At 64.5% G+C, this 14867-nt stretch overlaps 3 protein-coding genes across 3 annotated transcripts; all 3 read right to left on the bottom strand.

The window, feature by feature from the left end:
- Positions 1 to 1020: 1020 nt before the first annotated feature.
- On the bottom strand, positions 1021 to 3942 carry EMIHUDRAFT_230332 (hypothetical protein; the record flags this gene model as incomplete). Its single annotated transcript, XM_005785130.1, has 4 exons — positions 1021 to 1104; positions 1230 to 1323; positions 1349 to 1434; positions 3658 to 3942. 4 exons carry the CDS (start codon positions 3940 to 3942, stop codon positions 1021 to 1023), a joined length of 549 nt encoding a protein of 182 aa, XP_005785187.1.
- Positions 3943 to 5179: 1237 nt separating this feature from the next.
- On the bottom strand, positions 5180 to 10037 carry EMIHUDRAFT_112105 (hypothetical protein; the record flags this gene model as incomplete). Its single annotated transcript, XM_005785129.1, has 3 exons — positions 5180 to 6031; positions 6701 to 8248; positions 9477 to 10037. 3 exons carry the CDS (start codon positions 10035 to 10037, stop codon positions 5180 to 5182), a joined length of 2961 nt encoding a protein of 986 aa, XP_005785186.1.
- A 413-nt stretch (positions 10038 to 10450) lies between these two features.
- EMIHUDRAFT_230328 (hypothetical protein) lies at positions 10451 to 13668 on the bottom strand (the record flags this gene model as incomplete). The annotated part of the gene is made up of 6 exons (XM_005785128.1): positions 10451 to 10515; positions 11021 to 11088; positions 11194 to 11489; positions 11637 to 11745; positions 12355 to 12914; positions 13258 to 13668. The coding sequence occupies 6 exons, from the start codon at positions 13666 to 13668 to the stop codon at positions 10451 to 10453; spliced, it is 1509 nt and encodes a 502-aa protein (XP_005785185.1).
- Between the last annotated feature and the right edge of the window lie 1199 nt (positions 13669 to 14867).

Below are 14867 nucleotides of genomic sequence, written 5' to 3'. Positions count from 1 at the left end.
CGTTCGCGCGGCGGCGGTCGCAAGTCGTGGCACCGCTGCCCTCAGGCGCTCAGGCGAGTCGCGTCGGCGCCCGCAGCGGTCGGCGCCAGCTTGTCTATCCAGGGAGAGTTCCGAGAAGGTTCCGAGACGGTTCCGAGAAGGAGTGCTGCGACTCCGGCGCCAGCGCTGCCTCCCGTCGGCTGCGGCGCCTCCTCGTCCCCCCACACGAGCTTGCGCCTGGGAGAGGCGCAGGCGTGTCACGCAGCCTTCTCGGAACCTTCTCGGAACTCGCCCTGGGAGAGGCGCAATCGTGTCACGCTGACGAAAGCGCTAGCACTGTGGAGAAGGTGAGCCGAGGGGCAGTCGTCTCACGCTAGCGCTGTGTGGAGAGTGGGCGAGAGAAAGCGAGGGGACAGCCGAGGGGGGGGATGGGTAAAGAAAAGGGGGTGTATGGAGGGGGTACGGAAGGGGGGGGGGGGTCACCGCATCGACCCGCGCTTCTTCTCCTCCGCCGCCTTCTCGCTCGACTTGAGCGCCTGCTGCCGCTTCGCCTAATCAATGATCACTAATTGATGATGAATTGCGCTTCGCCTGTACGCAGCACACGCGCAGCACAGGCGAGATAAACACGCCCGAGGGCATGTCCGGAGCTGTCCTCTCTCTCTCTCTCTCGCCGCCGCAACCAGCTGTGTCTCGTCTAGACCTCGTCTGCATCTCGGCTGCATCTCGGCTGCACATCTCCGCTAGATCTCGCCTCCGCAACCAGCGGCGCCAGCTGCCCGCGCGGAGGGGAGAGCTGAGCCAGCGCGACGAGCTGCCCGCGGGGAGGCCGGCCGGCGGGCTGGCAGACGGACAGGTCGAGCACCGCGTCCGCAACCTGCTCTCATCATTGGTCCCTTATGAATGAACGAAGATCGGGAGGGGTGGGGGGGTGGGGAGGGGGGGGGGGGGGTGAGTGTCTTCCGTGCCGCGCCTTGCTCGGGGAGGAGGAGTAGACCTCGTCCGTCACCTGCCATCATCTCAATGAGAACAACTCACACGCTAACGACTCAATTGATTGGAGTCGCTTTCGCCCGTCACCTTGATGCCCTCGCGGTCCAGCTGCTCCAGCAGCCAGTCGGGCACCTGGCCAGAGAGCGGGCGGGGAACGCGGGGGCGTTCCATCACCGGGGGATTGCTGGACACGTGTCTCACCCTCGGTCTCTCATCTCGAGTCATCTCTCGGGTCCTCTCGGGCCATCTCGGGTCACCGGGATGGGCGCCCCCTCGCTGGACACGTCGCCCTCCCCGTGCGAGAAGAAGCAGGCCGGACCCATCTTGCAGCTGCCCGGGGTCTGGATGTGCCTGAAGCACACCAACGACACCTCACTTGATCGACGGACTCGTCCCCTTGCGGAGCTGCCGCGGGGTCTGGACGAGCCAGCGGCGGCACGGCTTGGTCTTGTACAGCTTCGCCTGCGCAGGGCAGAGAGGGGCACCTCGCTCCAGACATGGACTCCTTCTCTCTTCAAGACCTCAGCCACGCACTAGTCCTTCATTACGCGGCCACACTACACTAGCCTTCGAACCTGCAGCACGGGCACCTCGCGCAACTTCTTCGGGCGGCGGCGCGGCCGCGCCACCGTCACCGCGCCGTCGCCGCCGTCCGCCGCCGCCGCCGCCTCGCTCTTTGGCGGCGGGCTGGCGTGCCCTCGGGCGGCGCCTATAATCAGTAATGAGCCATTCCGTTAATAAGAAACTAAGGGCCGCGGGCTGGCGTGCCCTCGGGCGGCGCCTAATCAGTAATGAGCCATTCCGTTAATAAGAAACTAAGGGCCGCGGGCTGGCGTGCCCTCGGGCGGCGCCTAATCAGTAATGAGCCATTCCGTTAATAAGAAACTAAGGGCCGCGGGCTGGCGTGCCCTCGGGCGGCGCCTAATCAGTAATGAGCCATTCCGTTAATAAGAAACTAAGGGCCGCGGGCTGGCGTGCCCTCGGGCGGCGCCTTTGTACGTCTCCCCGCCGCCGGCGGGGGGCGAGTCTCCTCCGCTGATGATCGGCGGCACCGCCGGCATCCACCCTCCGCGCGGCGTGGCGGTCTGCTGCTGCTGCTGCTGCTGCTGCTGCTGCTGCTGCTGCTGCTGCTGCTGCTGCTGCTGCTGCTGCTGCTGCTGCTGCTGCTGCTGCTGCTGCTGCTGCTGCTGCTGCTGCTGCTGCTGCTGCTGCTGCTGCTGCTGCTGCTGCGCATACTGCAGCAGGCGCTGCTGCTGCGCAGCAAACTGCTGCTGCATCGCTTGCCTCGCGAAGCGGTCGCTCGCCTTCTGCTGCTCTTTTCTCGTCGGCGGCCTGGGCCTGCTCGGCTGCCTCGCCACCCCCAGAGGCGAGGACGGCGCCTACAGGAAGGTTCCAGGAAAGGACTTGAGCACGGCCGCCTCATCTCGGCTTATCTCGGCTACATCTCGGCTGCTTCTCGACCAGATCTCGGCTATATCTCGGCTGCATCTCGGCTAGATCTCGCCCCCTTGCCGCCGACGGGCCCGCGCGGCGACCGGAGGTAGCTGGCGTGGTGGCCGAGGGAACTCGCGGGCAGCGGCGGAGGAGGCGGCGCCTGCAGCACCGCAATGCGGTTAAAGGAGGTGTTGGGTGCGGTGCGGGCCAGGGCTTCTCTACCACACTCGAGGCACGGCCGAGACGCGCGTGTGTTGCATGAGCCGCGGCATGCAAGGCCTCTGTACAGTGTGTGCTGCGCCGGGGGGGCAGCAGGCGGCGGCGCCTGCGACATGCGCCACGCGCGCTCGTTCTCGCGCACCCACGAGGCCGCGAGGATGTGCTCCTACTCGCCCCACCAACGGCTCATTGATTCACTCCCTCGTATCGTCGTACTCTCCCGAGGCCGCGAGAGGAGAGGGGGGCGCGCTCCTCCTCGCTGCGGCGGGCAGACGCCTCGGGCGAGATCGGCCACTGCGCGGGCGGCTCGGGGGCAGGGAGGAGCTGCTCCATGGCCGGAGCCACCTGCGAATCGTGGACGGGTGGTCATGCGGCGGGCAGTGGACTCCTCAATCTCACTCGCTCGCTCCTTCACCTGCCACTCGTGCGGCGGGTAGTCGTGCTGCGGCGGGTAGTCGTACTGCGGGTAGTCGGCGTAGAAGGGAGGGGGGCAGAGCATGGGGGAGGCGAGCGGGGAGAGCAACGGGGACAGGAGATGCGCCGGGACGAGTGGCGAGCCGCACGGGCCGAGCATCGGAGAGCCGGGCCCTATAGGCGAAGGTTCCGAGAAGGTTCCGAGAAGGTTCTCGTCGCCGAGAGGCCCCTGGCCCCTCAGCCGTTGCTCGCCGAGCATCGGAGAGCCGGGCAGGCAGGCGCCGGGCGAGCCGGGCGGAGCGTGCATGTCTTGGAGCGGCACCCCTACATCAGCCACCGGGCGACACGTCTCACCGGGCGTGCGCACGCACCCTTCGCAAGGCGGCCGAGGCGAGTGTACGCGCCCATCGGCATGGCGAGAGGAGAGAGGCCGAGGGGCGGGAGCGGCGGGCCCGCGACGGGCGGCGGCGGGTAGCCGCCCGGCAGCGTCGACGGAGGCGGGCCTTGAGGGAGCGGGGGCAGCCGCGCGTACACAAACTCCGGCGCCGAGGAGCGGAGAGGCGTAGACGGCTTCGCATCGGCGCACTCATCGGCGGCCGGCGCCGGCGGCGCGGTCACCGACGGCGTGGTTAAGAGCCGAATCCGCTCGCCGTTGGCGCAGGAGGCGAGATCGGTGAGCGGTTCTCCGCTCGACGCGAACGCCGCGTCGTGGACCGTCGACCCGAGCAGGGCTGCTGCTGCAGAGAGCAGAGCGTCGAGCGAATCGGGCGGCTCGACCGGCGCGGTGCGGCCGGTGGAGTCGCAGCGGAGAGACACGACGTCGGCGTCGGTGTGGGCGGTGGCGGTCGTGCGCTCGATGACGGCCGTGCACCCGACGTCGCAGGCGTCGCCGCCGCGGCCCATTGGGAATCAGTTCTGAAAAAGCTGTTGCCGCGCTCCCTTTCGCGCCATTCTGCATTATAATTCAGCGTGATATGATTATGACGCCGTTCACACAAAAACACAACCACGGACCCAAGACGCACAAGCTCAGACAGTCGAGAAAGGGATAGACCGCAACGACAGTCAGAAGTCAGCGCTGGGTCCCAGGGCGAATGCGATGACGGCCTCTAGTGTCGGTGAGCTCTAGCTAGTGAGCTCATCGCTGTTCACATAAACGCACAACCCCGGGCCCCGAAATCGCACAGTGACAGTCAGACATGCAACACGGGGTCCCAGGGAAGGCTAGCAAAAACCTTATCGCGCGCGCTAGACGCCCACTCGGAGGCCGCACCGGTCATGCGCGCAGCCGGAGAGAGAGGGAGGCGCTCAATCGCCGAACTCGGCGAGCGTCTCCAGCGTCTCCGCTTCGTACGCCTCCTCCTCCCAGCAATTGAGCGCCTCCTCCACCCCCGCGCCCGCGCCCGCAGCGTCCGTGCCCGCGAGGACCGTTCACATGGGAATATTGGCAACGGAACTTAACTTTAGACTATGTACTTGTGAACACCGTTCACAGCTTTGAACACAGGAAATGTGAAAACATACTTAGGCGTATAGGAGTTGGGTTGCATTTTTATAAGCTTGCCACCGGTCGGATGCCCCAGCCGGTGGAGCTGGTTCGGCAGCTCGAGACGATGCGCGCAAAGGAGAAGACGCGCACGCAGGGAGGGGCGGAGGCGTCGGCGCCCAAAGCCTCTGTTTGAGAGAGAGACTTTAGAAAACCAACAAGAAATCACGACTCTGAAAGTGATTTGGGCTCGGCAGGTTGTCAGCCCTCGGCCGAAGCTGGGGCCGGTCCCGTAGCCGAGAGAGCCCGTTCTTCTGTTTGATCAACTTCGTCAACTCCAGCATTTGAGAGGCTCTCAGAAATTACAGAAAACGACACGTGTGCGCGTCTTCCAAGCTTGCTTCATCTCCCCGCAACCATCACACTTGACACCATCTGAAGTTCTTTTCGCGAGGCTCTTCGTTCTCAGGTAGAACGGGAACGAGATGAAAGAGAGAAATACAAAGAGGAGCCCCGATCCACTACACCTGACCGAGAATTGGCTGGGCTGCGCCGCGCCATCGGCACGCGCGCTGAGTTGGTCCTGTGCTATCACTACAGACAAAAGGGAGTACGAAGAGTGCGCGGTCGGCGATAGAAGTCGTAGTAAATGTACTATCCCCCCTGCCCACACGGGCCACAGTCAGACCCGAAGCACCCCGCCCTGCACAGGGCCAACCGTCCAAACCGCCGCCGCGCGAGTACCACGAGGAAGAGCGCCGCAGCGCCGCCCATCACGGCACCAACAATGGCAGCCATGGGAGGCGACGGCGAGCCCTCAGGCTGCGCGTCCACCGCCCCCGGGAGCGGGACGGCGCCAATGAAATGCGCGGCAAGGAAGGCCTCAGCGGCCTCAGCGATCGACAGCGTCTCCACAGCAGTAGCCTCGATCACGGTGATCGCCTCGGCGGAGGGCGCTTCAAGAGAGACGGTGATGATGCTGCCGTTGGGGGGCGCCGCGTGCCACCCGTCGCTCGCACGGGCTCCCACACCAGCACTGCTCGGACGCCCAGAGCTCGGCGCGAGCTCGGAGGCGGGCGGAAGCTCGGCGAGGGACAGCAGCAGGTCGCTACTGTGGCACCAGACACTGCACGCCTCGGGCTTCACGCTGGCTAGCTGGGCAAAGACCTCACAAGCCGACGCCTGGAAGGCACCGTCGCACGCCTTGCCTGGTGTCGCTGGGAAGGTGATCAGCAGGCATTCGCGTCCAGAGCCTTGCGCGCACGCGCTGCGCCGAACCGCCGCACCGCACTTGTAGTGCGGAGGCCACTCTAGCCTGCACCTCCAGTCGTTGTCGCCTACCCGGACCATCCCGCACTCCGACACGTACGCTGCAGTACCGATGTAGTACACGCTCTGGCATTTGTCGCGCCGCGCTGCAGTCAACGGCCCGCTCCTGCCCCCGATTTGGCCACACCACGTACATTTGTCGCCATCGCACGCGTTGTCCTTGGTCCGTGTGAAGGCCTGCTCAAGACCGCAAGCCTTGAAGGGGTTGGCGGGCTGAGGCGGTGGGGATGGGCTCGGCGGCGAGGGTAAAGGCGGAGAAGGGGACACAGCAGGCGGCTGCGGCGACGGCGGCGGCGGCGGCGGCGATGGCGGCGGCGGCGACGGCGATGGCGGCGGCGGCGAAGACGTAGGGACTGGTGGAGATGGCGACGGCGGTGGCGGTGGCGGCTGCGGAGAGAGAGCTTCAGGCGGCGGGGCGACGCAGCGGTGTCTCAGGTCACCCATCAGGCAACGGTACCGGCCAGTCCGGCGATGCTCCTTGTAGAAGCAGAGCGCGCAGCCCGAGCTGCAGCCGGCGGCGCCCACAGCCGGCGCAGTAGAGTCGACGTACCAGCTCTCGCACGCGATGCGGTCGCCCGAGCTCGGCTGGGCGGTGCCGTCCCAGCTAAGGCCGGTTTTACTGCCGGAGCACCACTCGTCGTGAGCCTCACCTCGCAGCGCCCGCTTGCCTTGCAGCTCGGACAGATCGAGGCAGGGCGGGGGGGGAGGGAGAGGACGGGGAGGGGGGCGAGGGGGGAGCGAAGGAGGGGAAAAGGACGGGCGGGGCGGGTGTGGAAGAGCGGTCGGGGGTGTGGTGAGGGGAGGAGGAGAGGGCGGCGCGAAGCGATCAAATTCTCTGGCAAGCACCAGGTAGAGCGCGTCCCTCTTGAGTGCATACTCCGGATCGGATACTACGTTTACCCGTTCGAAACTGTTGAAGTCACTCATGTCTGAGTTCTCGTACGAGTACAACTCCTCGTATTTCTCGTCACCGCCCCACGCCGCATAATTGTCTGAACCGTTAAATTGAAGCCATATGTTGTAGCGGTAGAGCTCCGACCGGACGCTGAATCCCATCCACGCGATCTCCTCGAGTGTCTCGCTATTGCAAGAAGAGTACGGTCCGAGGCCGTCCGCCGGTCGTGGGCACCGACTCATCTGACTGAATGTATGCGTCTTCACAGCCGACGCAGGGTTGGTTGGATTCTCAAAGATAGGCGCCAGATCAACGCCCCCGACGTCCTCTTGCAGAGCAGTCACGCTAGTGTCATCTGGTGGGATCGCAAGCGCGATGAGCGTTCTATACAGGTCCACTAACTCTGCAAAGTGGGACGTCTTCTTCCCATGACTGCCTGGGTGAGAAGGTGAGCGGATCATCATGGGTACGCGAGTAGAAAGTTCAAGGTTCATGCGCTTGCACCACTGACCCTGCTCGCCGAGCTGCCACCCGTGGTCGCCGATCACTGAAACCACAGTGTTCTCTTCCATGCCAAGGTCCTCCAGCTTATCGACCACTTGCCCAAATACATCATCCACGTAAGTCACGGAAGCGTAGTACGCCCATCGACCAAGCAGGGCTAGACTGTCTGGAATTGGCTCTGTCTGGCCGAATGTGAATATTGTCCCGGAATCACAGTAGTTTGCACTCGTGCCGGTGCTCTTGCAGGTGCAAGAGCCCAGCTTCTCCTGGTTGCAGGGCCAGTTGCTCTCCCCCCAGGCAATCTCGGGCATCCGCGTGGGGGCGTCCTTGTGCGTTGCCTGCTCCATATCCGTGGGCATGTTGTTAGAATTTGGGTACTGATTGTAGTACTGCACGGGCGTATTCCATGGCCGGTGCGGCCGGTAGAAGCCGACGCCAAGGAACCAGTTCTTGCCAGTGTTTTGGGCGACAGCTAGCTCGTTCATAGCCGCGTCCGCGAGCTGGTTGTCGAAGAAGACGTCCATGTTCGTGGACGAGTTAGGACACACGGATTGGTACAGCTGCGTGCTCGGGCAAGAGAATGTGGGGTTCTCTGGGTCGTTCGGGTAATAGTAGTTTGTCCAACTTTGAGGATCGCTGTCGATATCCGCTCCGCTGGAATCTGGGTGGAACAGCTTCCCGCCGCCGGCCACGTAGTAGCCGTTCTGCTTGAACCACTCTGGGAGCGTGACCCATTCGGGGCCAACGCCTGCGTCCCGGAACGATGACTCGAAGTTGTATACCTTCGTTTGCTGGGGGGTCCGACCAGTCATAAAGCTCTGCCGCGAGGGGGCGCAGTGAGCGAACTGGCAGTACGCCCGTTCGAAGGTGAGTGACTTGCCGGCAAACTCGTCCAGCCTCGGCGAGACCACCTCCGTCTGACCGTACGCCACGTTCAGGTCCGGGCGCAGATCGTCCATCACGAAGAAGAGGACGTTATGCCGTCGGGGTGGGGCCTCGAGTGGCGGCAGTTCGGAGACGACGGGTGACGAGGATGGGACTGAACGTGACGATTCGGAGACGGGGATTGGCGAGGGCAGGTGGACTGGACACGCAGGAAAGTTGCCGGCGATGCCCCACCTTGCAGCACGGCCGTCTGCGGCCGTCACACTGAGGGAGGTTTCAACATTGCATCTCCGGCCGGTTGCGGACTCACTTGCGTAGCACCACACGGCCCATCGAGGCTCGTTCACCCAGTGGCGAAGGAACGGGAACGAGGGTGGGCAGACATAGTGAGAGGAGGGAGATTGAGACGCCGATCCAGAAAGCTGGCGGCGAAGGCCGCCCAACACATCGCCGGTGGACGTGCCTGCCGCCGCGACGTAGTTAGAGCCACCATGGTCAGAGAGGGCTGCGAGGAGCGAGAAGGCCGGCATCGATGCCGCGGAGAGAGAAGCACCACGCAGTAAAAGGCGGCAGACTACAAAGTTGCGCAGTCAAGCTTGCTGCCAGCGGGGCACGGACAGGAGCAGGGGGGTGTGGGCGTCGTGACGTCGGCGCACACGCGCAGCTAGAGAGTTGGAAAGTGTCCCCGAATGGGGGACGCGCGCACGATTACGAGGGACCGGATTTGACCCGTAGCAGCGTTTCTTTTTGTGGACTCCCTTCAAAAGAAAGAAAGAAAGAAAGAAAGAAAGCACACCTCGCACCATGGCACGCACAACGAGGGCTGGATCCCCTTGAAATTCTTTGCTGGGGTGTTTATAGGAGTGGTGCGTACGCGCCGTCCCGTGCCTAAAAAGAAAGAAAGAAAGATTTAAAAAAATTCTCTCGCACGAAAGAAAGAAAACACCCCAAGGGAGGGATGGGAGGACGGCACGCCGCCACCACACAGGGATTTCAAGGAGAGGAGTGTTGTGGTGCTAGCCGTCGCCCACCCAACCCTTGGTCGTCTGCCTCTTTCTATCTCCCTTCGCAGTCCCTCGCCGATTCTCGTCCCGTGCCTAGTCTCCTTAGACGGCTGGTCGAATTCTTTCCCCGGTTTCGCGCGCGGACGCACAATTCTTTTGCCCGGACGCCACTCGTGGCGCCCGGCGCTTGATGACACTGCGCACGCTCGCGGTCGCGCTTCTCCTCTGTTCGGGACGTTCCGACAATTCGGCCGCGACCGTTGACTCCACCGACGCCAATTTTAACACCGAATCGGCTGAGGACGAGTTGGCATGGGACGAGATGGATTCCGACCTGGCGTGGGACGATATCGATGAGGTTGAGGCGGATCCTGCCACGGTGCGCGCGCTCTTCGAGCGGCTTGACGTGAGCCGCGACGGACGACTCGACGTGGCGGAGCTGCAGGCGGCGCTCGAGTCGCAGGCGCGCAGCTACTTCGAGTCTGTCCGCGCGTCCACCACCTACGAGACCCACGCGCTGCTGGGCGCCGCCGACGCGGACGACGATGGGACCCTCTCGCTCCCTGAGTTTGAGGCCGGACGCCTGTACGTCCACCACGCGGACCAGGTCGAGCGGCCAGACCTCTTCGCCTTCGCCGACGTCGACGCGGACGGGCAGGTCGCGCCGTCTGAGCTGCACGCGTTGCTCTTCCCAGAGTGGTCGGGGCGCGCCGACGCCTTCCGCGCCTTTCTGCGCGAGCGCGTCCGCGCCGCGCACGACGCGGACGCGGACGGGCGACTGACGAGGCGGGAGCTTTATGGGTGGCGGCAGCGGTTGCGAGGCGAGGATACGGCGGAGGACGAGGGCGAGGACGAGGGGCTTGCTGCGGAGGACGCACAGCGCTTCGAGTGGCATGATGGCGACGGGGACGGCGCGCTCGACGAGGACGAGTTGGGAGAGTTTCTGCTACCGCGCTCGACAGCCGACGGCGGCGGAGAGACGCTGCAGGAGCTGACGCGGGAGGAGCTGCGGAGACTGGTCGCGGCGCTGCAGCTTGGCATGCTGCCAGAGCAGGCGGGCCGATTCGGCGAGGGGATGGAGCGCGACGATCCGAACGTGCAGGGGGAGGATCACTTTGGCGTTGAGCAGGCGCTCGCGCTGGGCGCACCCTTCCTCCGCTCCTTCCAGCTGCTGCTCGAGGAGGACGAAGAGCCGCCCTGAGTTGGCTTTGTGGCTGCTGTCAGCTGTGTCGCTCTGCGGCTGCGTGCGTGCGTGTGCGCGTGCGCGAGAGTGGAGAGAGTGTGTGCCACAGTGCGTTGTCAGTGTCTTCAGTTTGTTGTCAGTGTCTTCAGTTTGTTTTTCTCGCACGCCTGTGTCACCGTGTGCCAGCGCCCTGATAGGATGAGGCACATCTCGGAGCTGCGCACCTGCGGGCGTGGGGCGTGGGGCGAGGTCTCGGCGTCGGGCGGCGGAGGCCGGCTGGGCGGGCGCGGGCGGGCGCGCGCACACGTGTGTGGGGTGTGTGCAAGTGTGTATAACCATCCCCAGTGACAATCTCCCGGTTTCAGCTATCGGAGCGAGCGCGCGTGTATAACCATCCCAATATCTCCCGGTTTAGCGCTTTGGGAAGCCACAGGGAAGCCATTTGGGGGGCTCGTACGCATCTCGTTTTACTACAGTAACGGTTGTGTCCTGGCGGTGTGAACGGAAAGGGTGGTGTGAACGGAAAGGTGTTTCTGGGTACTTTTGCACGCGACACAGTACCACGATCTCGCACGCCCCCCTTTGCCATATCGGAAGTTCCGTTGATAGCACGTGCGAGTCATGAGAAACCGCCACCGGCCATCACAGTCGGCGAGACAAATGCAACAGCCTCGCGTCTATCTATGATACCTCACCATCGTACTCCGGCGAGGGCGCCGGATTGCTGTACGAAAAGTAGACGCTCGACATCGCCTTGACGGCGCTGTAGGGGCGTGTCGGCTTGCCGCCCGCCGCCGCCGCCCGCGCGCGCAGCGGTCCGCCCCCGTACCCCGCGGGTGGCGGTCGCCGATCACCGCGCTGCGCGCACGGGTTGCCCGCAAAGTGGAGCCGTGAGATGCGCCACTGCTCGTTGGCGTCGTCCCACTCGGAGCAGCGCTCAATCTTGGAGAGCTGCTCGATCGGTATGCTAGCCGACATCAGCAGCTGGCGCAGCTTGAGTTGGCGGCTAAGCTCGCGGATCGTGTCGAGCAGGTCCTCCTTCTCGCGCTGGAACTCCTTCTGCACATCCAATATGTCCGCCTGCGCCGCCTGGTACTTTGTCCACAGCCGCTTGAGCTTCCTTGTCTTGCCCTCGACCTCTGCCTCGAGCGAGGCGTACTGCTCCTCGAGCCCGAGCCGCATCTCCTCCTCCGCCGCCACTGCGCGCTGGAGCTCCTGTTGCTGCTGCTGCCGCTGCTCGAGCTCGGCGGCGAGGCGCTGGTTCTCCATTTCCTGCAGAGGGAATGGGGAGGGCGGCAGTGAGGCACGCACGAGCTCAACAACTGCTGGAGGGTGGGAGGGGCTCTCCTGCTTCTCCGACTTGTCGAGCAGGTTCTCGCCGCCAACGATGAGCTTGCCCTCGAGCTCCTTGAGCCGGTGCCTCGCGCGAACGATGGCGTCCCTCTCCTGGTGGATGCCTATGTCAGATCCGTATCGCGTGAGGCAACCATGGCACGCTCAACTGTGTGAGGGTCTCCTGGCGGATGCATCACGCTGCTCTCTGTCCGCGCCATGCCTCAGCGGCATCGCATCTCGGCCGCATCTCGGCCGCATCTCGGTTGCATCTCGGCCATGTCTCAGCACACCTCGCTGCACCTCGCCGAGCTCACGGTTGAGCCCCGCCTTCTCCTCGCGCGCCTTGAGCGCCTCATCAAGGAGCGCCTGCTTCTCGCGCTCCGCCTGTGTGCTCAGCTGCCGCTGCATCCGCTCCACCTCCTCCGCGCACACGCCCACCGGCCTCTCCACGCGCACAATCTCCTCCACCTCCACCTCCTTCTCCACCTCAATCACCCTCTCCACCTCCACCTCGCGCTCCACCACCTTCTCCACCTCCACCACCTTCTCCACCTCCACCACTCGCTCCACCGTCCCCGCCGCGCCGCCCGCCGCGCCGCCCGCCGCGCCGCCCGACGCGCCGCCGCCACCGCCCGCCGCGCCGCCGCCGTCGGCCGCCAGCTCTGCCTTGAGCCGCGCAATTTCCTCCTGGAACTCTCGCAGCATCGCGTCCTTTGGGTCCTCGTTGATCTTGGGCTTGTTCTTGATGTTCTTGGCGCGGTTGGCGTACCGCAGCGTCGAGATCGTCTCGTCGTAGTTCCAGTCGGCCGGCCCCATGTTCGCCACCATGACCGTCTTTGTGTTGCCTCCGAGCGAGTCCTGCAGCAGCCGCGTCAGCTTCGAGTCGCGGAAGGGCACGTGCTTCGACTTGCCGTCGACGAGGGCCGAGATGCAGTTGCCGAGCGCCGAGAGCGACAGGTTGATCTTGGTTGCTTCCTTGAGCCGCTCGCCGCTCGCCTCCGTCTTGGCCTGCCGCTCTGAGCCAGCCAGGTCGACCAGGTTGAGCTTGCCTTGCCGGATGTGGGCCTCGCCGCGCGCGTCAGTCTCGCACTGCTCGACGGTGATGGTGTAGATCGAGTGCGAGCGCGACGAGTCGGCGTTCATCTTGGTCGCGCCGACGTGCCGGTTCTCTGCCCCAAAGTGGCGCAGCTTGTCGCACTCGCGGACCGATCGGACGACATACGACGTCAGGTCCTTGACGTAGACGCCCGTGCTCTGTGGGCGAGCCGTGGACGCATCAGAGGGGCAATGCGAGCGGAAACAGAGGTTGGAGTCGCGGTATGTGAGGACACAGAGCTGGGCGGGTGAGGACACAGCAGGAAGTGTCTTGCAAGTCGGTCGCACCGGGTCCTCCTTGAGCTCGAGCTTGTTTAGCGCGTTCCGCGCGAGGAGGTCGCGCACCTGTGCGGCTGGGCGGGGGTGGTGGCCGGGCAGCAGCAGCGGCGGCGACGGCGGCGGTGGCGATGGTGATGGTGGGGGCTGGTGGCAGACTCGGGTAGGAGGGGGGTTTGGCCGAGCGCGCCTCCTCATTGTAAATCTCCAGGTAGGAGGCGCGCACGAGGAACTCGGTCGAATCGCCGGCCCGAGAAGAGATGCGATCGAAGATCTGAGTGAAGGCGCGCGGGATGATGCCGCGCAGCTCGGGCGGCTCGTTGACACCCTCCATCGAGAATGTCTTTCCGGTGCCAGTCTGGCCGTACGCAAAGATGGTGCCGTTGAAGCCGTCGAGGACGGAGTCGACGATGGGCATTGCGGTCTTCTGGTACAGGTCCGCCTGCTGCGACCGCTCGTCAAACACCATGTCGAAGGTGAAGGCCTTTGGTGGCTCGGAGCTGCCTGGCGCGTGCACCGAGACGCTCCCCATCTTGGCGTCCATCTGGACGATGGTGTCGCGCCCATCCGCGCGCTCCGTCGAGTTGAGCGGCCGGCAGCGGACCACCACCTTGACGGCCTCCTCGTTGCGCCCCATCGGGAACCACACGGGCAGGGCGAAGCGGCGTTGGCGCGCGGAGGCGGCACAGGAACACAGGAAGCTGTACGTGCGTCCGGTTAAACGGTCGTCCCGTAACCGACGGTTTTAGAGAAATAGAAGATATCGTGTCGAAACCTCTAAAGAAAGAAAGAAAACAGAACCCGGAAGGGATGGAAACACCGCTATAATAAATAAATAGAGCGGTCATCTCCAGGAGAGATGGGCGACGCACGAACACAGAGGCACAGTGCGCACCCCGCCCCGCTCACAGGGCGTGCATCACTGGAAACACCGCTCTGGGCCCGTTCTTGTCAAAGAAAGATTCCAAATTTATCAGCTAAATCGCGGCTGCGAGAGACGAGAGGAACGTTTGTGAAGCCCTCCGATGCGAAATAAACCAACGTCGAAGCCGGCGGGCAGAAAACGCGGGCCGGGGTTTTTGCTCTTGCATCTGTGGGAAAATTTTGAGCGTGACAGAGCAAAACAACGCGCGCCGCTTGCCGTGGCCGCATGCCGCGCTCGTTCGCCGCTCGCACGCTGCTGGCGGTGGTCGGCGTGCTCCTCGCATCGCCCGAGCCGGCGTGTGCTGCTGGGAACGGTGCCGCCGACTGGATTGAGCTACTGGGCGGCTCGGCGCCGCCGACTGCCGCCGACAGCGGAGAGGAGGCGGTTGACTCGGCTCTGCTGGGTGCCATACGCGCGTGGCGGCAAGCTCGCGACGCGCGACGCGCCTCCGAGCAGCGAGTGGCTGCAGCAGCAGCCGCGCCTCGAGCACGGCGGCAGCAAATGCGCACCAACCCGCGGTGGGACCACGCCGCTGAGCTCGAGTATCTGACTCCTTTCGAGTTTCGGCGCTGCTTCGGAGTCGATATCGACACCTTTGACTACCTTCTGACGGTCCTCCGAGACGACATCGCGCCATCGCTGTCGGACGACGGCGCCCCTCGCGGCGGCTACCGCGGGGTGCTGGTGCCGGCGGAGCAGAAGCTCGCTCTCACGCTGCGCTGGCTCCGTGGTGCTTCCTACATCGACCAGACATACATGGGGAAGTACGAGTCCAGGGCCACCTTCTACCAGCACAACAAGACAGTCATCCGCGCCATCAACCGACACTTCCATTTCTCGCTTCGACGGAGTCTCGAGGCCGCGCTCGCCGGCCAGAGCAGGGATGAGCTTGACGAGCGAACGGTCGCCTT

This window comes from Emiliania huxleyi, assembly GCF_000372725.1.
Source record: "Emiliania huxleyi CCMP1516 chromosome Unknown EMIHUscaffold_163, whole genome shotgun sequence".
Classification (NCBI taxonomy): Eukaryota; Haptophyta; order Isochrysidales; family Noelaerhabdaceae; genus Emiliania; species Emiliania huxleyi.
The sequence above is the reverse complement of the archived record's forward strand: the minus strand, read 5'-3'. Positions and strand labels throughout refer to the sequence as shown.